At 35.1% G+C, this 25,016-nt stretch overlaps 3 protein-coding genes across 4 annotated transcripts in view; 1 reads left to right on the forward strand and 2 right to left on the reverse strand.

The window, feature by feature from the left end:
- Nucleotides 1-1,113: 1,113 nt before the first annotated feature.
- Nucleotides 1,114-5,468, reverse strand: LOC132122908 (calcium-activated chloride channel regulator 4-like). The gene is made up of 7 exons (XM_059533406.1): nucleotides 5,272-5,468; nucleotides 4,607-4,713; nucleotides 4,290-4,505; nucleotides 3,895-4,159; nucleotides 3,628-3,792; nucleotides 2,050-2,274; nucleotides 1,114-1,582 (listed from the first exon to the last, which is right to left on the reverse strand). Exons 1-7 carry the CDS (start codon nucleotides 5,285-5,287, stop codon nucleotides 1,197-1,199), a joined length of 1,380 nt encoding a protein of 459 aa, XP_059389389.1. The 5' UTR covers nucleotides 5,288-5,468; the 3' UTR covers nucleotides 1,114-1,196.
- Nucleotides 5,469-5,470: 2 nt separating this feature from the next.
- The window catches only part of LOC132122909 (trafficking protein particle complex subunit 6b-like), a 104,364-nt gene continuing 84,818 nt past the window's right edge, over nucleotides 5,471-25,016 (forward strand). For both annotated transcript variants that reach the window (XM_059533408.1, XM_059533410.1), the window contains exon 1: nucleotides 5,471-5,475. In XM_059533408.1, coding sequence (XP_059389391.1) covers nucleotides 5,472-5,475 — 4 coding nt within the window. In that variant the 5' untranslated portion in view covers nucleotide 5,471. The remainder of the gene's footprint in view (nucleotides 5,476-25,016) is intronic.
- On the reverse strand, nucleotides 5,945-7,657 carry LOC132122985 (calcium-activated chloride channel regulator family member 3-like). The gene is made up of 6 exons (XM_059533523.1): nucleotides 7,509-7,657; nucleotides 7,224-7,361; nucleotides 6,975-7,125; nucleotides 6,758-6,863; nucleotides 6,503-6,671; nucleotides 5,945-6,043 (listed from the first exon to the last, which is right to left on the reverse strand). Exons 1-6 carry the CDS (start codon nucleotides 7,623-7,625, stop codon nucleotides 5,945-5,947), a joined length of 780 nt encoding a protein of 259 aa, XP_059389506.1. The 5' UTR covers nucleotides 7,626-7,657.

Consider the following 25,016-nt stretch of genomic DNA (forward strand, 5'->3'; position numbering starts at 1 on the left):
TCACCTGGCCATCCACCTGATCTAAAAGAAAACATGATTTATCAGACCAGGAAATGTTCTTCCGATGCTCCATGGTCCAGTTCTGAAGTTGCTTTTGGAGGTGGGCAGGAGCCATCACGGACACTTATTCAAAGCCCTGTTAAATTTGAACACAAGGCTGGTACATTTGAAAATATATAGGCTAACTCTTAATTAGTTTACTATGTGCAACTACAGTTTACAACTACTGTTTAGAGCAGTCCTGTATACTGTATGTCATGTTGCAGTATGTGCGAATGGAAAACAGGAAATTTACCCTTCAATGTGTTTATTGTTTTTAACCATCACAGGTTAAATGTGTATGTACTACAGAAGTTATTTCATATCTTATAACATAAGTTATAACAGCACTATAAGTTATAAAGTCACTCCCTTGGTGTTATGGACTGATGATGCAAGTAAAGGCATTTTAAAAGACTTTTCTTCTATTTCTGGTTTAAAGGAATAGTTTGCCCAAAACATTCCATCAGAATAGGTTTGCTTCTTCATCTGAACAGATGAGAGTTATCAACTTTTCAGGAAACAAAGCAGTATCTGCTTCATACTGATGCAGTTATTTTGCCATTCATTAATAAATTCAATAACGTGTAAATACTGGTCTGGTCTATGTCTTCATTCTAATCTACATTTCATTGAATAATTAAAAAGGGGAAGCAGATTGTTGGAGATGCTGATCAGTGACTGATGAATGTGAAACATCACAGTGGCTCCCCCTTATGTTTATATAACTACAACTACAAACTCCATCAATACTTACAGCTTGTTATAGAACAGTTTTATTTATTATTATTTCAATATATATTTTTAAACATTCACATATTACAAATTATTATGGATTTATCTGCATTGTGCAGACTTACCAGGTCATAAATATGGAAATCTAAATAACAGTGTTTCTAATCACAACAATTCAAATTGAAGGTTTTACTGCTCACATTTCAGGAAGCTAAATAAGTTGATTGAGAATCATAAATAAAAATGCTTCGAGGCGGCAGCTTTAGACATGCACTTGAAACATTTTTTTCAGAAACTAAGAAATTCTGTCTGAACTAATTAATTATTTTAAGAAATGTTTTTAAGCTATTGCATGTATTTGTTAAAAGTAGGAATAAGGCTTGATTTTATATTTATCTGCGTCGTTAATGTCAGTTGTTGCTTTAGACAGCGAGATTCCTGCGTCTCACTGCCCACGTGGTTACAACTACAATAAAGCATATAACCATAATTCCCACACACAGAGAGATGACAAGAAGTGTTAAATTCAGGCCTGGGTTTGATACTCCTGGGGGTTTTGGACCAGGCAGGATCTTTGAAGCTTGAGCGATGTTGGAGGTTTCAGATTTTGCATTTTGTTTGTCCTCAGACTGAACCGCAAAGAAGAGTGTGGTCCCATTTTGGATTGGGAAACTGAGATTGAATGAATGTTGTTCAACTGATCCAGCCTCGTGAGGAGAGACGGCAGCTGTGTTCACTACATGACCATTGCTGAAGCTGTTTCGAAGCATATCAAGGTCAAAGCTCCATCTGATCTCATAGGATTTAGCTTTAAGGAAAATAAACATACCATCAGTTATCCTCCTGAGACTAGAGGAGCCTACTTTTATCAAAATATATGACTTGTGAAGACAACCAATTGTAAATTCAACAAAATGAAGTATCGTTTTTAAGATTCAGTTGTGTTCTTCTGTATTTATCAGTCTGTACAAATTCAATATTTAATACCACTTTTACAAAATAATGCTAAAACATATACACTGAATAGGGTTGTCACATATTGTCTTCTTGTTAACATGTAGCACTGTTAAATAATCATCAATGTTATAGTTACATTTCTAAAAGTGTGTGACATTATTAACTGGTTAAAATCACTTAATCTATTTAATTTTGATTTTCTACACATGCAAGACAATTAAAGATACATTATGACGTAACTTTAAAACAACTATTATTTTGTCAGTGAAGTGAAAAATATTGTATTTTAAATGCTGTTACAGTAAGTGTATGCTTTACCTGTGCCTTGGTCGAGGTCCTCTCCAGGTGCTGTCCAGCTGAGAATCACAGTGTCCTCCTGGATCTCAGCACTCAGATCTGTGATTCTGTTAGGAGGGAAGTTTAGTGGAGTTGTGCCTGAAAGTTTCACCACAAAACTCTCTCCGGTGGCTGTTCTGGTGAAGTTTCCAACCTCAAGTGGTTCCTCAGAAACTGGAGGCTTTGGAGGGTTCAGCTGCACAACACCTGAAATAAGAGGAACCATTTGAGTACATCTCAAGTGAATTGGTTAAAAAAACAGAGAACCTCTTTCTTGACTACTGTATTATCTGAACTGTTTTCTCCAAACAACTTTATAGCTTATTATACTGCCATTTACATAACATTTATACCAATGCTGTCAACACAGGTTTCTTTATGAGTGAGTAATTTAATCATTTATTCAAATGATTTGTTCAACACAATGATTCATTCAAAACTCAGAAGCTGCGTTCAAATTGACAGGTTCCCCACATATACTGCGTTTCCACCGAAATTACCCGGAACAATTATACCAGGAACTTTTTTTGTCCCCCCCCCCCCCCAGTTTCTTTCTGCATTTCCACCGTGGTCTAAAGTACTTGGAAGATTAGATAAATAGCCCCCAAAAGTTCCAGAACTTTGAAAAAGTACTACATCGCCAGCAGGGACTTTCTGAGGGGTATTTTTTTTTTTTTTAATTCCTGGTTCCTGCGGTGGAAACATACCGAGTACCAGCCCAAAGTCCCTAGTTCCTGGGTAAAGTTCCAGTGGTGGAAACGCAGCTATAGTATTCACAACTCTCTATTCACTGAACACAGGATATCTGTTGAAATTCATTTCACTTCACAAAATTACACTGATCAGTCATCAAAGACATAATGAAGCCATTATATATATATATATATAGACTTGTGTGAATTTTAATAATAATAAAATAAATACATGGGTATTAATTATAATTAATTTACATTGTGATAAAAAGTGATAAATGTCTGTTGCAATGATTAATATGAAAATAAATGTAATTTGGATATATTCGATGTGGATTATTATTGTGATCTTATTTAATCATAATCAAAAAATGATAGCTACATTGTGACTTTTGTGTCTCATGTGGTTTATACCTATGAAAAGTAGTATACAATCCACACTTTGAATTGATAAAACTCAATAATTCCAGAGCCTCAACTCAACAGAATCAATTGTAAATCCACGTCTCAGGATGCTTAAGGTAGACGCATCATCATTCACTCCATCATTCACTCAGCTGATCAGTTTAAAAACTGATAAATTCATAAAAAAAGTGGCTTTATGTGTAATTTGGCTTTGGTTTTATTGCTGACAAAAATATAATGATATAGTGTGTCTAAAACTTAACTTACTCAATATAAATATTTGTTAAATGAACTGCTGTATAAAAGCAATATTACAATCACAGTTGTAGTGTTGGTAAGAATTTCCATTTTTAGATGTGATTACGTTTGAATGTATTTTAAAACAGACCAATATTGATCTCAGGATTTACCGTTTACCACAGAATGTATTTTAAAACAGACCAATATTGATCTCAGGATTTACCGTTTACCACATATCCTGGAACATATGGGGCGCCACTATTTTTTGGGGCAGCAAATCTGATTTGTCCACCTTTGTTCTTCACTCTTACTTTCAAGCTGCTTCTCCCATCTACAATCTTTGTGAAATATCTGGAATAGATTCCATCACCCTGAAAAGCATCAGCTCCTGTAAAAGATGTGTCTCTGATTTATGTGGGCACAATCTGAAGATGTATCTTAGTGTTTATTTTATTATATTTTAAGTTGAGTGCACATTTTTGTAATTTACCTGCTCCATTGTCCAGCAGTTGTAGATTATGTGTTAACCCAGTTTTTGACTCCAGTGTAGCCCACACTTCAGCATTTATTACAGGCCTGTAATTCTGACTAACCTCAGCAAACACTGTCATGGGTTTAGAGCCGTCATTGAACTGCTGGTTCATGTGGGTTTTTACAATAATAGGAGGAACATCAGCACGCGCCGCTTGACTCGTTACTGTTATAGTGAAAGCCTGATTTGAGGTGGTTTGGACATTGTACTTCCAGTCCCCAGGCTACCAAACACAAGAAAGTAAAAGCAGATCAATAATGGTTTGCTGTGAGTGTATAATTTAAGTGTAAGTTACGTTTATGGTCTGAACTACAGTATAATCTTGATTCAGTGGGTTATAAAGGTTATCATACCTCTGCAGTTCCTGGAATGTTTAAAGTGACTATTTTGAGCGATCCATCATGACTCATATTTGTCTGAGTGTAGATTGAGCCACTTGGTGATTGTATGTAAACACTAGGAAAACTTTTTTCATAGATTATTACAAAGCTGGTTTTGTTCCCAACAGTCTGATCCACTGATACTGTCCCGTTGAACCAACCAGATGTTCTTGCTCCAACACTCTCTAGCTAAAGTCATAAGAAAAATAAAATGATGAAATACACATAATATTGATGAGACTCTCATAGTGATGAATGTATTATGTTTAATAAGTGAAACCTTGACAAACCTGAACTGGTTCTTTTGTGTAATCACCAGTTGATAATGTAAGCATAGCAAAAGCATCCATTAACTGGTTGGAGATCATGTCATCTCTGGCTATGAAAAATATTCCCCCTATTTTCAACATGGAACAGTTTTTCATTGGAAAATGAGCAGATAGAAAGTAAGTTATTAATTGTCCATTCGCAAAGACCCGCCCCCTTAGTTACTGTTGCTACATCTAACAAGCCAAGCCACACATCAAGTTCTCACACAGTTAAAATATATTGCAAAGTAAAGAGGACACTGATGATGTGCCGACATACAGAGCTAGTTACTTGAAACATAATCAAAGTTTTAGCTTTCAAATGTTGTAATTTCTTAAGAATTCAAACTATAATTACCAATTATTTGGCTCTTTAACGTGTTTTGACAAATCGCTGTAGACCCTCAGTTCAAGTGGAACCAATCATCGCTTCCTCTTTACTTACAGCACCAAATAAACATGAATCAACATCAGAAGCTATGTTGATTCAACCACAGAAAACTGACAATTCACACTATTTTTCAAGGTTATGTCCGCTGACATTACGAACTCTCTGTTGTGGTTTTGGCAGATTCTGCATTATGATTGGTCGGATCACCTGTCAATCAAACTCTCAGTGAAGGGTGAATTGTGGTTATATCACTTACCAGTTTTGTTCGCCATATCTGTAAGTGCCTGAGCTGCACTGTCACTAAAAGCTATTGTGCTTATAATGGCACCACTTTGTATTGCAGATGGAGCACAACCAGCAATGTTGTCTGTTGCCTGACCATCTGTCAGAAAAATTATTTCATCTCCTAATACATCCCCATTGTCCCTTTGTAGTACCTGTTGTATTTGAAGGAATATGGATCACTGACATAAAACAAACTCTATTCACTTAATACATCACAAACATATAAAACACCTATAACTGCAATTAATATGGCACCTGTAAGCCTTGACTAAGGCCCAAGCACATATTTGTAGATCCACTTGCTACTTTTGGTAACGATTGGATAAGAGTCTCTCGTGTGTTTTCACTGTCAATAATAGTCAAGGATCGCAGAGTAGAAGCAGAAGTACTAAAGGTTACAATTCCAACACTGGCTTGATCCTCAATGATGTACCGCAGGAAATGTGTAGCAGCCTGTCGCTGTTGAAGAATTCTAGTGCCCTAGAAAATAGGTGAATAAAAATAAAATAAAAATTTGTTTCTCCTTGCCGCAAGTTATTTTTCATTTCAAAGCATTGGTAACACAAAAAGTTTATCATAGTAGCATCTTTGTTCTAAGATGAAGCTAATATCTTTTATAACATACTGCCATGCTTCCTGAGACATCAAGGATGAGACAAACGACCCGCTGTGCTCTCTGCACAACTTTGAAAGATGGTGGCGGTGGAGGGGACTGCAGTGGTTTTAGAGCTTGAAGTGCATCTCTATCCACAGAATCCTCAAAGATTACAGTCCATGTCGCTTTGTTGCCACATTTATCATTTTGTAGGTTTGGGGCTTTCTTATTGTGCTCATTTTCACGACAAAATGTGCTCACCTGAAACCGAAATACCCTGAATTATTGCAGATATTTCACCAAACACTCAAGGACAGATCATGGCTCTATGAAAAACTCAACTCTTTTACCGATTGTTATCTTGAGATAACACACCTTGGAATGTTGCGACTGACCAATCAGAATCAAGTGTTCCACATGCCGTGTAATAACTCAAAGTAATGCCTAACAGTTTAACTTTGCAAATGTGACATATCAAGCAGCTGTTGGAAATACATTGCATAGAAGAAAACAGTCTGTGACCCCTTTGGCTCAGGCAATATATTAATATACTAGTTCTTAAAATAATTTAGTGGAATGTGTGTAAACATGTAAATTCAGTACTTACAGAACCCAGGCTTGGTAGGAACATTAAGGAGCTGTTTGTGTTCTGATTTCGTTTTGGAAAAAACTTGCACTTATCGGTTGGTAGTGAAGTTTGTGGATCTATACGGCATGGTTGAAGAGATCCTCCAGCGATCTCCTCATAAAACTGACCTTCAATATTCTTGCTACACCTAAAGATAAGCAAGACATCAATAGTAATTCTAATTTCTAATGTAATTTCAGTAATATTCTTTATTTTATATTATCAGTTTATAACCTTGTGGCTTCAATGCGGCCATTAGAGAGGTAGAAAGGATTTTTTTCACTGTTTTCATCATACACGCCCCATCTCAAATGAGCCCATTCATGCACAAAGACCCTTCCTGCAAACATACAAGCTATTAAATAACAGACTACTGTATTCATAGAACTTTAAACCTCTTATCATTTCATAATAAATGTATAAATGTTGAAGGCAGATAAAGGACATTCACCTCTTAATCCGTAAAGCTGGATGACTATGTCCTTCAGGAGGTATTCTGGGGTGAAATGAATGTATTCTGCCATAGTTCCACATTCTCCATACTGTTTAGTATAGGGCTGATCACCGTATGTTGAATTAGCATGATCAATTCTTATTTTTGCCTGCATTCCACAGAGAAAGTGTCAACAACATCATATATGAATGAAGTGATTAGAAATTTATATTTTACTAAATTAAATCATAAAGTAATGCTAGGTACTTTATCAAAGGACTCTGTTCTTGCTTTGGTAACATTCTTACTGCTCCAGTGCGATGGGACTAGTATTGTAGCTTCTTTGAAATAGACCTTTTTATCCAATGCATCATAAAGATAAACCGACCCTTCAGTGACCATTTCCTGTGAGAATGAAAATGGAAAGATAAGTAATTATTAGATATGTAATTATGCTTTACTTCAAATACTGGCAACAAAAATACAGTGTACACTGTATATTTCTGTCTGTTTTCAATTTAAATAATTAAATCATAAAAAAAGCACGTTTACCTTGATTTTATCAATAAGTCTGTCATCCTGTGGAACTTTTGAACCGATTGCGATTATAATGTCAACATAACCATTTCCATCTAATTTGATTCCAGAGGACATGGATGACAGCAACATCCATAATAAGACAAACACCGATCTGGAGTCCATAGCTGCGGAGTTTAGATGAACAGCAACTCCCAAACTCTTGTTTTAAACAATGTCAAGTCAAAAATTAACTTAAAATGTCCTTTACTGGAATGGACTGAATGATACCAATATAACTGGTTCATACTGGTAAACACATTATTACAGTGTCAGTGACACGTGTCACGTTGAAGCATTTTGGAGACAGCTATCAACAGCTGTTTATTTCACTTCACATGACTGCCATTGCACAGGAAAGCACCTACAGTCCATAAAATAAGGTTCTCCTAAGTCATTCCAGTGCATTTCCCAATTTTGTTCAACTATAGTTTTGTCTGAAATTGCATACTGTCTAGTATATACTATATTTAGTTTACTGTTTTTTTAATACTATGAATTTGAACATGCCACTTTTTAGGGGCCAAGCAACGAAGGTGCAAGGCACCTATTGTATCCGTTAGCATGATTTTTTTCTATTCAAGTTGATTTATCCAACCGTTCTCGAATGACACATGACCAAATTTGACAAAAATCACGCAAAAATGCATATGAGACTATATCTCGGCAACAGTTTGTCATATTGAGACCAATTTTGGTGGGTGTTATAACAAGCATGACCAGAGACTACCTGCATTGTTTCGGCACTTTGTCCCTTTGTGGTCAGGATATATAAAAAATGCATATTTTTGCTCATAACTTTTGAATGTTTTAGCCAAAATTCACAAAACTTTTCTCTTTAGATTATCTATTAGATATCTAATTTTCCTTTGTCGACCATTTTAGGCGTCGGCCATTTTGAATTATGTTCTAAAATGCTGTATTTTTTTTTACGTATTAGCATATCATTACGAAAATAATTACAAAAATATTCGGCCCCATGCCCTGATGGTATTCAAAAAGTTTTGGGGGCAGCCCCACCTTGTGGTCAACAGTTATGATGAAATTTAGAAAAATGCTAATAACTTTTGCTTACATTAACCTATTGTAATTGGATTAATGTTGATAGATTCCTTGCATCATTCTGAAAACATGGATACCAATTTTGCCATAATTTACTGATCTTCCTGTCCACCATTTTGATTCATGTTGAAAACATACTTTTTTAAAATCCTCTTAGATCGTTGGTCCAATTGTCACCAAATTTGGCTCAGATCATCTTCAGACCAAGCTGGCAAAAAGTTATGGATTTCGTGTTGATACATGAAATGGTTTTCATTTAGCGCATGAACGAATTTGTTAGAAAAATGCCAAACTGCATCTGAGGGCTGCATTACACCAAACTTTGTATGTGCCATTTTCACCTCAGACTGACCACAGCACATTAATTTGGTAAAAGCACCACATATTGGTCAAGAGTAATAAACCATTAATTAACCTTCAATTATGAAATTTCCAAAAATGCTAATAACTTTTGATTGCATTAGGCTATTGTAATAAAACTGATCTCAAAATATTCCTTCGTGCAGACAATAGATATGCCAATTTTTTAGTAGGAAATCTGAACTCCCTGTCCGCCATTTTGATTTATATTAAAATCCTACCTTTTCTAACTCCTCCTCAACTGTTAGTCCGATTTTCACCAAAAATCGAGTCAGATCATCTTCAGACTTTGCTGACAAAATTTTAAGCATTTTGTGTTGATTTACATAACCATTTTCATACAGCACCGTTACAAATTTTAGGCACGGTGCCAAAATGATTCTGAGGCTATATCTCTGCAAAGCTTTGACATATTTGCACCAAACTTTGTATGTGTCACTGTCACTTCACACTGACCATACCTCCTCAATTTGTTAACAGCGCCACCTATTGGTCAAGAGTAATAAACCATTCATTAACCAGTAATAATTACATTTATAAAAAATGCTAATAACGTTTTATTGCATTAGCCTTTTGTAATGAAACTGGTCTCAAAATATTCCATGGCTTAAGCCGACAACATAGATACCAAATATGCCAGATTAAGATGGATTTCCTGTCCGCCATTTCTATTTATGTTGAAAACCTTTGTTAAAAAAATATTGACACCAAACTTTGTGTGTGCCGTTGTCACCTCACACAGAACACACCAAAATGATTTGATTACAGCGCCACATTTTGGTCAAACGTGGTAAGCCATTTAATCATATTACTAGTGCTTGTATTTATGATTTTTCACAGCCTTTTCAATTACAATCATCCTAAAATTGCTCATTGTTGCATTTGGTGTGGTACTCTATGCCATGCTTACCTCCTAAATTTGCCGGTGGAGTGCTTGGCCCCGTAATTGCTGCTTGCAGCTATATTTTTACATATATTTTTCACATTTGTGATCCTGGATCATAAAACCAGTCTTAAGTCGCTGGGGTATATTCGTAGCAATAGCCAAAAATACATTGTATGGGTCAAAATAATTGATTATTATCGATTCTTTCATGCCAAAAATTGTTAGGATATTAAGTAAAGATCATGTTCCATGAAAATATTTGGTACATTTCCTACTGTAAATACAACTTAATTTTTGATTCATAAAATGCTTTGCTAAGAACTTCATTTGGACAAGGTGATTTTCTCAGATTCCAGATTTTCAAATAATTAAACTCCAAACAACGTGGCTTCGCTATGAGTTGCGTGTGTTTTGCTTGACTGACTTATATTCCACAGTCTGTTCGGACACCTTCTTTCAGTGAGTGTCTATGGGTCGCTGGAAGGTAAAAACATACTTGACAATATTTGAAACCTTTTTTCATCAACATTCAAAGCTAGTGTGTTGATTTAATTATTTTAGAATAGGCCTATCACATAATTCATCATTGCTCGTTTGTCATGTAGGCTATAATACACCAACCAATCATTATTATCTGGCAGAAGAAGTTCAAATTTCCCTTGACAATAATGAGAAGTGGAGCGGTCATTTTCCGTTTTTATTCATAAATCAGTTGAAAATTACATGGACTGACGAGTTTACATTTGTGGAGCGCTCTGGATCTGTGGTTTGTTTCATTTTATAAATCAAATACATCGCTGAAAAAATGGATGCTAAATGACAAGACCGTGCAGTGCCAAAAGTGGCAATAATGGTGATCAGTATTAATTTCCCTTATATTTATATATATATATATGGTAGGCCTACACCATTTCCTATTTCATGAAACTATTAAAGTTAATGAAGCCTAAGTGCCACCTCCAGGTCTATTATGTGAAGTGTAGGTTGGCGAACTGGTGACGTGAAAGAACTTTATGAATTTACAATTTTTGATAATTATGCAGCATTATGAAAGTGTGGTATGCTCATCATGCCTGCATTTATTTGATCAAAAAAATATTTAAAAAGAATAATCAAATTGTACTAAATTTAAAATAATGTTTTTCTATTTTAATATAGGCCTACTTAAAAATATTATTTATTCCTGTGATGCAAAGCTGAATTTTCATCATCATTAGTCAAGTCTTCAGTGTCACATGATCCTTCAGAAATCATTATATGCTGATTTATTATCAATATTGTGCTGTTTAATTTTAATTTTACATTTTTTTTATTTTTTTTACCTGTGATGTTTTTTGTGGGGTTCATTGTTTAAAAGAAATTATAAAAAAATAAATAAACACATTTATTGAAAATAGAGATGTTTTCTAACAACATCAGGCTTTAATATCACTGTTTCTATCAATTTAACAAATCCTTGCTGAATAAAAACTTCTTTCAAAAAATAAAAAATAAATAAAATACTGATCTCAAGCTTTTTAACTGAAGAATATTGTTACATAAGTTATATTTTACATAAATGCTGTTCTTTTTAAACTTTTTATTTATCAAATAATCACAGGTGAAAAAAGTATCATATGTACATGCAGAGAGTCCTTCAGAGATAGAGGCAATGTAAAAAATAAATAAATAAACTCATGTTAAAATAATAATAATAATAATAATAAAATAAAAAATAAAAACATTGTAGGTCAAAAGTTTGGATATATCAACAGCAAATCAGAATATTAGAATGATTTCTGAAGGATCATGACGGGTAGTGTATATATAATATATTTAATCCACCAATTTTCTATATTAAAATTATGAAAAAAAGTTGTTTGAATTAAACTACTTCACTTGTTTCATTACTGGATGAATCAGCGTTTTTAAAACGATTCTCTTGAATTAATAATTCATTCATTGACAATATTTTTCACGTCACTTGTCTCCACCTAGTGGCAAAACAATGCAATCGACACAAACATTATTTGAAGCGCAGATACTTTCAAAAGGTGATTTCAATTGTCCAGTAAGAATTTCAAGAATTTCAGATTTCAATGATCCAGTAAGAATTTGTCAAAGGCAGGGATGGGCAGTATTTCAGATTTAAAATACAAAATACTATTTCGTATTTTGTTTTCAAATATATTTAATCTCAGTATTTTTATAGTTTCAAAATAGCCTACATAAAATAATTTTTGCTAGTCAACCTCTTTGTTAGACTGCTGATTTCCTGTATCAACAAGTATACAAAAATACTAAATACAAAAATACAACTAATAAATGTATTTAAATACAAAATACATTTGCCTTTTCCCAAAGGTATTTAAATACAAAATAGTACTCCACCCACCAGCGTGTGATTCTGCTTGTCAAAACCACACACACACACACGCACACACACGCACACACACACACACACACACACACACACACACACACACACACACACACAAAGAAAAACCCACCTTGACAGATGTTTTCTTTAGTGGTGAAGAGGGTAACACATGTCTTGTACATATTTGGCCTTTATTAAAAGTAAGCTGACATTTAAACAGGACTGCCCACACTTACTTGTCAATGAAACCTTTCTGTAATCAGAAACTAGCCTGTCTACTCATGATGAGGCACTGCAATAAGGAGAAAAAAGTAATATAACATATTATTCTAAACAACACAATCTAATCCCTTTAAAATGTACAATGGCTGAGAGAGTTCAACGTGCTGCAAAAAAAAAAAAAAAAAAAAAACATCTGCAAATTAAAAATACATCTTCATCAATTTGACAACATACGCACTGCAAACTCCAAATAGAGAAACATGCTGCAAATTCTCACAAAATAATCATATGCTAATTTCGTGACGTAAATTCTCACAACTCAACCAAATACAGAACACAACCAAATACAGATAGTAGTAGAAAGCAGTAGAATTTGCAGCTTGTTTCTGCAGTTTGTTCCCAACACTGCAGTGGCTGAGTGGATGTTTGACATCCTTGAAAACATTATAAACTCAAGACCCAATTACATATTCATGCTTTGTTGGAAATACCTGACTCCTCTCGTGTCCCTGGTGAGTGTCTCTGTAATTCATTCAGCTGTTCGATCCCCATCTATTCTTTGGAATGTTCTCATTCTCTTTTCACTTAGACGACTGTTTATAAACTGCATAACTAACCAAGAATAAATCAACCTAGGTTAGTGTTGTTTCACTGTGTCTGTGTGTCATGACAGCGTTGGCGTCACCTGTGCAGACCTGACATAAATCACCCTTTTACCTGTAAGCTACAAATTGAAAAAAAGAAAAGACCCTCATCACAGAGATGGAAGACTTAGTCAAGAACTACACCAACTAACACAATACAATAGATATGGAAAATACATGCATAAGAAAAAGGTTCTGTTCACAATTACTGGAGGTGCTCACTCTTCTTATTTATTTCAATTTTTTTTAGTGATCTTTGTTATATAATCAGCTGTTCATAGGTTATTGCACTGTACTACTGTGCGTTCACACATTTGTATAACTTTTTATTATTTTGTTTTGAATAAAAATAAATAATAATAATAATAATAATAATAATTAAAGCTGCAAGCAGCATTTACCGGGGTTCAAGCATTTAAGGCCTCTGAGGTAGTCACAGTCAGACACATGCACTGAAATTAAATGATTAAACTAGTTTTTCAGAGTTTAGATGTCATTTTCAGGTTTCACTGTAATCATAATGTGGCAAACATTTAAAAACTGATATATATGTATAAACAAAATGGAAAACTTTAACTCAATGAGATTTAAAATTTTGTAACTGTGTTTTTTGATTGGTTAGGCATGAATTAATGAATCCTTTCAACAGTACTGTTTAACTTAGCTGAATGAGCCCATTATTGGTCTTCCGCTGCCATCTAGTGGTTATAAATTGCATTTACTCAAACAACAATGTGTTTTTAAACATAACTGTTATAGTGTTTTTTTTTTTTTTGCCAAATCTCTCTTAAATTTTGCATGCTTGTTTAGAATGAATTATGCATCATTTTACACAGTTTTGATAATTTGTGGGCTTTCTTGTTTGTATTAATAGGCCTTTGTGTACACTATGCAAATAACATATTATAAAATTACTGGTTTATAGTTGTCCAAATGCAATTGTTCAACATGTTTTTGATAATTATTGACCTTCAGAGTCTAGAGAATTGTACTTCAGTGGTGTTATTGATTTTCAGCTTAAACCCTATCACTAGTTTGCCAAAGTAACTTTTTAAAATAATCTTGAATATTTAATTAACAGCTTTATTGACAACATTGGTCCGAGAGGCAAAGTTGTTCAGAATGAGGAGATCTATCATATGATATGAAGATCTAGTGTTTTTGAGTGAATATATGAGCATTTTCAAACAATTTGAGGGCATTTACCATATAAATCTTTTGTTTTGAGACCTTTTCTACTGTTATAGCGCCACCTATGGTCCGATCTTCATGAAACTTTGCATGCTTGTTAAGAGTCACCTGTTACATGATTTCACCAAGTTTCATAAAGTTTTGAGTTTTCGTTTAGGTTTTATAGGCTTTGGGGTGTGTTTGGCCACGCCCCTTTTCTAAATTACCCCTTTAAAGCCAACCAAAGTACAAAATTCAACATTTTTTTGATAATTATTGATCTAGAGAGTCCACAGAATATTACTGCAGTGGTTTGGTTCCAATCGGACAAAAAATCTAGGACTAGTTCGCAAAAGTAGCTTTTTAACATATTTGTGAATAACAATTGAACGATTTGATTGACAGCAATGGTTCTTGAGGCAAAGTTGTGCATTATGAGGAGATCTATCAAATGATATGCTTATTGTGTTGATATGTGAAACACCACGTGATTACAGAGCCATAAAACTCGTCAGCGCCAACTAGTGGCCGATTTCTTTCAAAATTCTTACAGACCTTAAGGTTCATGAGTCGAACGTACCCAGCGAGTTTCGTTCCGATCAACATCTGTTAACCCTTTCAAATAGGTGGCTAAAAATGTTTGGCCAATGGCGGCCATGTTTTTTGAGATATGCAAATGTCCTTTAAGATTTTCAGCTTAAACCCTATCACTAGTTTGCCAAAGTAACTTTTAAAAATAATCTTGAATATTTAATTAACAGCTTAATTGACAACATTGGTCCCAGAGGCAAAGTTGTTCAGAATGAGGAGATCTATCATATGATATGAAGATCTAGTTAGATCTAGATTTTAGGCACCTAAAATTTTTTGGCCAATGGCGGCCATGTTTTTTGAGATATGCAAATGTCCTCATAGGTACTTGTGCCCCTTCAGACCAAGACACTGCATACCAATTTTCAAGTCGATCGAGCCTACGGTTGCCTAGTTATAGCCGTTTATGTGTTTTTTCTTTTTATAGCGCCCCCAAGTGGCAGAGGTCTGCAATTTTTTTTATTTGACCAAAGTTTTAGCTCATAAAAATGTTCAGCAAGTTTGGTTATGATATCTCATTTCATTCATGAGTTATAGCCTGTTGCGTAAAATTGGTCCTCGACTTTCGAACATTTTGGCATCCCATTACGACAGTGAGTCAAAATTTCTACTTTTTTTTGATAATTATTGATATTCACTGGCCAGAGAACATTTCTGCAGTGGTTTGGTTCAGATTGGGCGAAAAACCTAGGACTAGTTCGCAAAAGTAGGTTTTGGACATACGTCAAATTTGCGAAAAAACGAGGCCTCCTAGACCCAAAATCAGAGTGACCGTTTTTCATTTCGCATGACCCAAGGATTCCAGAAATGTTAAATTTTTGGCTCTATCACAAGCGCTTTAGGAGCTATTAGCTAAAACGCATTTTCGATCACTGTAGCGCCCCCTATTGGCCAATTGGGCTGAGACTTTGATAGGTTCTCCCCAAATTGAGCTCTATCATCTGACCAAGTTTCAAGTCTCTAGGCCTTACGGTTTGGGCTGCACGTTCAGTTTTAGGGGAGAAGAATAATAATAATAATAATAAAAATCCTAACAAAAACAATAGGGTTTCAGCACTGCGTGCTTGAACCCCTAATTAAAGCTGCAAGCAGCATTTACCGGGGTTCAAGCATTTAAGGCCTCTGAGGTAGTCACAGTCAGACACATGCACTGAAATTAAATGATTAAACTAGTTTTTCAGAGTTTAGATGTCATTTTCAGGTTTCACTGTAATCATAATGTGGCAAACATTTAAAAACTGATATATATGTATAAACAAAATGGAAAACTTTAACTCAATGAGATTTAAAATTTTGTAACTGTGTTTTTTGATTGGTTAGGCATGAATTAATGAATCCTTTCAACAGTACTGTTTAACTTAGCTGAATGAGCCCATTATTGGTCTTCCGCTGCCATCTAGTGGTTATAAATTGCATTTACTCAAACAACAATGTGTTTTTAAACATAACTGTTATAGTGTTTTTTTTTTTTTGCCAAATCTCTCTTAAATTTTGCATGCTTGTTTAGAATGAAATTATGCATTATTTTACAGTTTTGATAATTTGTGGGCTTTCTTGTTTGTATTAATAGGCCTTTGTGTACACTATGCAAATAACATATTATAAAATTACTGGTTTATAGTTGTCCAAATGCAATTGTTCAACATGTTTTTGATAATTATTGACCTTCAGAGTCTAGAGAATTGTACTTCAGTGGTGTTATTGATTTTCAGCGTAAACCCTATCACTAGTTTGCCAAAGTAACTTTTTAAAATAATCTTGAATATTTAATTAACAGCTTTATTGACAACATTGGTCCCAGAGGCAAAGTTGTTCAGAATGAGGAGATCTATCATATGATATGAAGATCTAGTGTTTTTGAGTGAATATATGAGCATTTTCAAACAATTTGAGGGCATTTACCATATAAATCTTGTGTTTTGAGACCTTTTCTACTGTTATAGCGCCACCTATGGTCCGATCTTCATGAAACATTGCATGCTTGTTAAGAGTCACCTGTTACATGATTTCACCAAGTTTCATAAAGTTTTGAGTTTTCGTTAAGGTTTTATAGGCTTTGGGGTGTGTTTGGCCACACCCCTTTTCTAAATTACCCCTTTAAAGCCAACCAAAGTACAAAATTCAACATTTTTTGATAATTATTGATCTAGAGAGTCCACAGAATATTACTGCAGTGGTTTGGTTCCAATCGGACAAAAAACCTAGGACTAGTTCGCAAAAGTAGCTTTTTAACATATTTGTGAATAACAATTGAACGATTTGATTGACAGCAATGGTTCTTGAGGCAAAGTTGTGCATTATGAGGAGATCTATCAAATGATATGCATATTGTGTTGATATGTGAAACACCACGTGATTACAGAGCCATAAAACTCGTTAGCACCAACTAGTGGCCGATTTCTTTCAAAATTCTTACAGACCTTAAGGTTCATGAGTCGAACGTACCCAGCGAGTTTCGTTCCGATCAACATCTGTTAACCCTTTCAAATAGGTGGCTAAAATTTTTTGGCCAATGGCGGCCATGTTTTTTGAGATATGCAAATGTCCTCATAGGTACTTGTGCCCCTTCAGACCAAGACACTGCATACCAATTTTCAAGTCGATCGAGCCAACGGTTGCCTAGTTATAGCCATTTATGTGTTTTTTCTTTTTATAGCGCCCCCACGTGGCAGAGGTGTGCAATTCTTTTTATTTGACCAAAGTTTTAGCTCATAAAAATCTTCAGCAAGTTTGGTTAAGATATCTCATTTCTTTCATGAGTTATAGCCTGTTGCGTAAAATTGGTCCTCGACTTTCGAACATTTTGGCATCCCATTACGACAGTGAGTCGAAATTTCTACTTTTTTTTGATAATTATTAATATTCACTGGCCAGAGAACATTCCTGCAGTGGTTTGGTTCAGATTGGGCGAAAAACCTAGGACTAGTTCGCAAAAGTAGGTTTTGGACATACGTCAAATTTGCGAAAAAACGAGGCCTCCTAGACCCAAAATCAGAGTGACCGTTTTTCATTTCGCATGACCCAAGGATTCCAGAAATGTTAAATTTTTGGCTCTATCACAAGCGCTTTAGGAGCTATTAGCTAAAACGCATTTTCGATCACTGTAGCGCCCCCTATTGGCCAATTGGGCTGAGACTTTGATAGGTTCTCCCCAAATTGAGCTCTATCATCTGACCAAGTTTCAAGTCTCTAGGCCTTACGGTTTGGGCTGCACGTTCAGTTTTAGGGGAGAATAATAATAATAATAATTAAAGCTGCAAGCAGCATTTACCGGGGTTCAAGCATTTAAGGCCTCTGAGGTGGTCACAGTCAGACACATGCACTGAAATTAAATGATTAAACTAGTTTTTCAGAGTTTAGATGTCATTTTCAGGTTTCACTGTAATCATAATGTGGCAAACATTTAAAAACTGATATATATGTATAAACAAAATGGAAAACTTTAACTCAATGAGATTTAAAATTTTGTAACTGTGTTTTTTGATTGGTTAGGCATGAATTAATGAATCCTTTCAACAGTACTGTTTAACTTAGCTGAATGAGCCCATTACTGGTCTTCCGCTGCCATCTAGTGGTTATAAATTGCATTTACTCAAACAACAATGTGTTTTTAAACTTAACTGTTATAGTGTTTTTTTTTTTTTGCCAAATCTCTCTTAAATTTTGCATGCTTGTTTAGAATGAAATTATGCATTATTTTACAGTTTTGATAATTTGTGGGCTTTCTTGTTTGTATTAATAGGCCTTTGTGTACACTATGAAAATAACATATTATAAAATTACTGGTTTATAGTTGTCCAAATGCAATTGTTCAACATGTTTTTGATAATTATTGACCTTCAGAGTCTAGAGAATTGTACTTCAGTGGTGTTATTGATTTTCAGCTTAAACCCTATCACTAGTTTGCCTAAGTAACTTTTTAAAATAATCTTGAATATTTAATTAACAGCTTTATTGACAACATTGGTCCCAGAGGCAAAGTTGTTCAGAATGAGGAGATCTATCATATGATATGAAGATCTAGTGTTTTTGAGTGAATATATGAGCATTTTCAAACAATTTGAGGGCATTTACCATATAAATCTTGTGTTTTGAGACCTTTTCTACTGTTATAGCGCCACCTATGGTCCGATCTTCATGAAACTTTGCATGCTTGTTAAGAGTCACCTGTTACATGATTTCACCAAGTTTCATAAAGTTTTGAGTTTTCGTTAAGGTTTTATAGGCTTTGGGGTGTGTTTGGCCACACCCCTTTTCTAAATTACCCCTTTAAAGCCAACCAAAGTACAAAATTCAACATTTTTTTGATAATTATTGATCTAGAGAGTCCACAGAATATTACTGCAGTGGTTTGGTTCCAATCGGACAAAAAACCTAGGACTAGTTCGCAAAAGTAGCTTTTTAACATATTTGTGAATAACAATTGAACGATTTGATTGACAGCAATGGTTTTTAAGGCAAAGTTGTGCATTATGAGGAGATCTATCAAATGATATGCATATTGTGTTGATATGTGAAACACCACGTGATTACAGAGCCATAAAACTCGTTAGCGCCAACTAGTGGCCGATTTCTTTCAAAATTCTTACAGACCTTAAGGTTCATGAGTCGAACGTACCCAGCGAGTTTCGTTCCGATCAACATCTGTTAACCCTTTCAAATAGGTGCCTAAAATTTTTTGGCCAATGGCGGCCATGTTTTTTGAGATATGCAAATGTCCTCATAGGTACTTGTGCCCCTTCAGACCAAGACACTGCATACCAGTTTTCAAGTCGATCGAGCCTACGGTTGCCTACTTATAGCCGTTTATGTGTTTTTTCTTTTTATAGCGCCCCCAAGTGGCAGAGGTCTGCAATTTTTTTTATTTGACCAAAGTTTTAGCTCATAAAAATGTTCAGCAAGTTTGGTTTTGATATCTCATTTCATTCATGAGTTATAGCCTGTTGCGTAAAATTGGTCCTCGACTTTCGAACATTTTGGCATCCCATTACGACAGTGAGTCGAAATTTCTACTTTTTTTTGATAATTATTGATATTCACTGGCCAGAGAACATTTCTGCAGTGGTTTGGTTCAGATTGGGCGAAAAACCTAGGACTAGTTCGCAAAAGTAGGTTTTGGACATACGTCAAATTTGCGAAAAAACGAGGCCTCCTAGACCCAAAATCAGAGTGACCGTTTTTCATTTCGCATGACCCAAGGATTCCAGAAATGTTAAATTTTTGGCTCTATCACAAGCGCTTTAGGAGCTATTAGCTAAAACGCATTTTCGATCACTGTAGCGCCCCCTATTGGCCAATTGGGCTGAGACTTTGATAGGTTCTCCCCAAATTGAGCTCTATCATCTGACCAAGTTTCAAGTCTCTAGGCCTTACGGTTTGGGCTGCACGTTCAGTTTTAGGGGAGAAGAATAATAATAATAATAATAAAAATCCTAACGAAAACAATAGGGTTTCAGCACTGCGTGCTTGAACCCCTAATAATAAAAATCCTAACAGAAACAATAGGGTTTCAGCACTTCGTGCTTGAACCCCTAAAAATCCTAACAGAAACAATAGGGTTTCAGCACTTCGTGCTTGAACCCCTAATAATTGTTTCTTTGAGATAGCTTGACTTTTTACAGCTGCCTGTGTCTCAGCATTTACAATTTGATTATGTTTAAATACCAAATAATATGTAAATTGCCCAATACGTATAAAGCAGTGTTCTTTTATTTGGGTTAAATCACCTATTTATCATCTTTTTGTAGTGTGTTTTTATGTTGGTCTAATTGAAAATCATAGTTTCCAGTTTGAACCAGTTTTGTTCACCTTTGTATAAAACATGGCTGCTTTATCTCTAAAGAAAACCCACAGACTATGAAAACCCTGAAACCCATGAAAACCTACTATTACTACTACAACTAATTTTCACCTCTTCGACTAATATTTAAATATATTTATTTAAAAAAAATTTTTTTTTACTGATACAGCATCTGAATTAATCTTTTATAAGTCTGTTTCTTTGCTTTTATGCTCAGTGCTGTAACTCTTACAACTTTTATTACTTATTGGAACATATTTCAGGGTGTACGTTTTGAATGAATAACAAATTAATTACTTTGCATTTCATGTTTTACCTGAGGCTCACCAAGCATCATATTAATCATACATTTTGTCTGCTTTAGACTCACCCACTGACGACTTCTTTTTTTTTATTTTTTTTATTTTTTATGCCTTTCATCCTCCTCCACCACAGAATTACAGCAGTCTAGAGAACAGGATCAGTGAAGCGCTGAAAACAAAGTGAAGAAATGAACAGAATAGAAGGACAAATAGAGGAGCGACGGTACTGGGGCAGTAAAGCAGAGTTTCTTCTGGTGATTGCAGGGAATGTGGTTGGTCTGGGTAACGTTTGGAGGTTTCCTTACCTCTGCTACAGAAATGGAGGAGGTATGATACAGCCTAAATACAGATTTCATTATATCTGCACATTGCTGAACATAAAAATAGATTTAGATGCATACATTTTTTTTTTCCCAAATGTGCAGTTATTAGTTGTACAACCCGAATTCCGGAAAAGTTGGGACGTTTTTTTAATTTTAATAAAATGAAAACTAAAGGAATTTCAAATCACATGAGCCAATATTTTATTCATAATAGAACATAGATAACGTAGCAAATGTTTAAACTGAGAAATTTTACACTTTTATCCACTTAATTAGCTCATTTAAAATTTAATGTCTGTTACAGGTCTCAAAAAAGTTGGCACGGGGGCAACAAATGGCTAAAAAAGCAAGCAGTTTTGAAAAGATTCAGCTGGGAGAATATCTAGTGATTAATTAGGTTAATTGATATCAGGTCTGTAACATGATTAGCTATAAAAGCTTTGTCTTAGAGAAGCAGAGTCTCTCAGAAGTAAAGATGGGCAGAGGCTCTCCAATCTGTGAAAGACTGCGTAAAAAAATTGTGTAAAACTTTAAAAACAATGTTCCTCAACGTCAAATTGCAAAGGCTTTGCAAATCTCATCATCTACAGTGCATAACATCATCAAAAGATTCAGAGAAACTGGAGAAATCTCTGTGCGTAAGGGACAAGGCCGGAGACCTTTATTGGATGCCCGTGGTCTTCGGGCTCTCAGACGACACTGCATCACTCATCGGCATGATTGTGTCAATGACATTACTAAATGGGCCCAGGAATACTTTCAGAAACCACTGTCGGTAAACACAATCCGCCGTGCCATCAGCAGATGCCAACTAAAGCTCTATCATGCAAAAAGGAAGCCATATGTGAACATGGTCCAGAAGCGCCGTCGTGTCCTGTGGGCCAAGGCTCATTTAAAATGGACTATTTCAAAGTGGAATAGTGTTTTATGGTCAGACGAGTCCAAATTTGACATTCTTGTTGGAAATCACGGACGCCGTGTCCTCCGGGCTAAAGAGGAGGGAGACCTTCCAGCATGTTATCAGCGTTCAGTTCAAAAGCCAGCATCTCTGATGGTATGGGGGTGCATAAGTGCAAACGGTATGGGCAGCTTGCATGTTTTGGAAGGCTCTGTGAATGCTGAAAGGTATATAAAGGTTTTAAAGCAACATATGCTTCCCTCCAAACAACGTCTATTTCAGGGAAGGCCTTGTTTATTTCAGCAGGACAATGCAAAACCACATACTGCAGCTATAACAACAGCATGGCTTCGTCGTAGAAGAGTCCGGGTGCTAACCTGGCCTGCCTGCAGTCCAGATCTTTCACCTATAGAGAACATTTGGCGCATCATTAAACGAAAAATACGTCAAAGACGACCACGAACTCTTCAGCAGCTGGAAATCTATATAAGGCAAGAATGGGACCAAATTCCAACAGCAAAACTCCAGCAACTCATAGCCTCAATGCCCAGACGTCTTCAAACTGTTTTGAAAAGAAAAGGAGATGCTACACCATGGTAAACATGCCCCGTCCCAACTATTTTGAGACCTGTAGCAGAAATCAAAATTGAAATGAGCTCATTTTGTGCATACAATTGTAAACTTTCTCAGTTTAAACATTTGCTATGTTATCTATGTTCTATTATGAAAAAAATATTGGCTCATGTGATTTGAAAGTCTTTTAGTTTTCATTTTATTAAACTTTAAAAAACGTCCCAACTTTTCCGGAATTCGGGTTGTAGAAAAAAAAAATTTTGTCCCTACCTTCCAAAGCATTCTAAACATTTAGGAAGTGGCTGCTTATTTTAAATTTATTTTAAAGTGACACAATCGTCAGTAGATAATTAATATATATATATATATATATATATATATATATATATATATATATATATATATATATATATATACACTCTAAAAAACGCTGGGTTGTTTTTCCAAACCCAAATGCTGGGTTGAGGCCGCTGGATAGTATTTTGGGATGTTTTAACCAAAGTTTGGGTTTAAAATTGTTCTTCGTTTTAACCCAGCGGGACTGGGTTGAACGCGGACGTGAAGGAGAGCACGCACGTCACGTCAAGATCGTACGTCTCCAGTGCGAGCAGCCGCCATTTTCTCAGCGTGAAAGAAGCGAGAAGCGAGTGAAAGACTATGGTAAGTAAATATTCAAAATGTTAAGTTATCGTTTATTGTTTACCCAGTTGTATGAGAAGGTTTTATGAAAGGCGGAAACAAAGAAGCTTAACGTTATATTACAAAAAACCGCTGTGCGCCGAGAGTTAAAGACACAGAAGCTGTTTGTGTGAGAGTCTCAGACTGCGAGGAGGAGGGTGTTCTTCTGAAGAGAGGGACAGACGGGTTTAATGAGAGTAAACTTCAGAATAACATCGTTATCGTTATATTTATTTTTACTAAGACTAAAATAATGTTTGTTTTTGTAGATGTTGAAATCCAGAGACAAGATAACTTAATTCTTTTGAGACTGATGTGAGTTATTTATTTTTTATATTTTGGAAAATTCATGTTTCTGTTGTGTCCTCCCTGTTTAATTCACATTTTGATGCAACAACAGTGTGATCACATGTTCATATTTTATTGAAACCATTGATATCCCTCTTTGCAGAACTCAAACTAACTGGAGTTAAGGACACAGAAGTCTGCTTGTGTGAGGAGGTTTCTCAGCTTCTTCTGAAGAGAGGGAAAGATAGTTTAAGGCTAAGAGTGTTTTTTACTAAGAGTAAAATAATGTTTGTTTTTTGTTTTTGTAGATGTTAAAAGCCAGAGGCATGGGTGAGCATCATTCTTTTGAGATTTTATGTAAGTTATTTTTAGAAAATAAATGTTTCTGTTGTCTCCTGTCGGTTTACTTCACATTTTGATGCAACAACAGTGTGATTATGTGCTCATTTCATTAAAACCATTGATGTCTGTGTTTTTCATTGCAGAACTCAAACCAACTTTGGAGTTGTCTTGTCTGATTTGGAGAGTCATCATTCCTGGTCTTCCCTTTTAAAGGTAAATTTCACACACAAAATAATTTACTTGCCCTCATGCCATTCCAAACCTATAAGACTTGAATATATTGAAATTAATATATTTTAAATTTTCTCATAATTTTGTTAATCCATTTATAGTCTAGATAATCAGTATTTTAAAGCCTCATAAATACAGAGTTATTGTAGAAGTAATTAATTCCGATATTTATATATGAATAAATCTTAAATTATATGATAGTAAACATGTATGTTTCAAATAAAATACTGGTCTCCCAGACTAGCAATGGAGGACACAAATTAATAGAATATTAAATATATTCATTTGTTTTCCAAAAATGAGCAGAGTTTGTATGAGTCTGGAACAACATGAGGGAGAGTAAATTATGACCATTTTCATTATTTGGTGAACTAACCGTTTGAAGAGCAGCCACCTAGGTACATGAACATTTGTGAGGTATGTGAATGTCATGTCTGTTTTAATGTTTCAGAAGTTTTCTGAAAGCAGTATATTTATTCAAACAATATTATGTGCCCTCACACTAGTGCTGTCATTATAGCATTCTGGAGCGCTGTTGTGGACCGAGACATTAAACAACCTCACAAAGTGTTGAAACTTTAACACAGATTATTTACCTATCATTACGGATGTGAATACACCTCTACCTGAAAATGGATAGTTTAATTAAATGTTTTATTTTTTCAAATGTGTTTCACTTTCTAGGCCACTGATGAAGAACAGGTGGTGACTGGATGAATGCTGGTCACAGAAGAGAACGTCCTTTCCCCTAAACT

This window comes from Carassius carassius, chromosome 41, assembly GCF_963082965.1.
Source record: "Carassius carassius chromosome 41, fCarCar2.1, whole genome shotgun sequence".
Taxonomy (NCBI): Eukaryota; Metazoa; Chordata; class Actinopteri; order Cypriniformes; family Cyprinidae; genus Carassius; species Carassius carassius.

What these genes read in the sequence shown, in the direction of transcription:
- LOC132122908 (XM_059533406.1), bottom strand. An exon ending in TCCAGGATATGTGGTAAACG is followed by an intron (nt 2,275 to 3,627) that starts GTAAATCCTGAG and finishes CTCTTATTTCAG; the next exon opens with GTGTTGTGCAGCTGAACCCT. An exon ending in GGACCTCGACCAAGGCACAG is followed by an intron (nt 1,583 to 2,049) that starts GTAAAGCATACA and finishes TTTTCCTTAAAG; the next exon opens with CTAAATCCTATGAGATCAGA.
- LOC132122985 (XM_059533523.1), bottom strand. Translation starts at nt 7,625, where the DNA reads ATGTTGCTGTCATCCATGTCCTCTGGAATCAAATTAGATGGAAATGGT. An exon ending in GACTTATTGATAAAATCAAG is followed by an intron (nt 7,362 to 7,508) that starts GTAAACGTGCTT and finishes TCATTCTCACAG; the next exon opens with GAAATGGTCACTGAAGGGTC. An exon ending in CCAGCTTTACGGATTAAGAG is followed by an intron (nt 6,864 to 6,974) that starts GTGAATGTCCTT and finishes GTATGTTTGCAG; the next exon opens with GAAGGGTCTTTGTGCATGAA.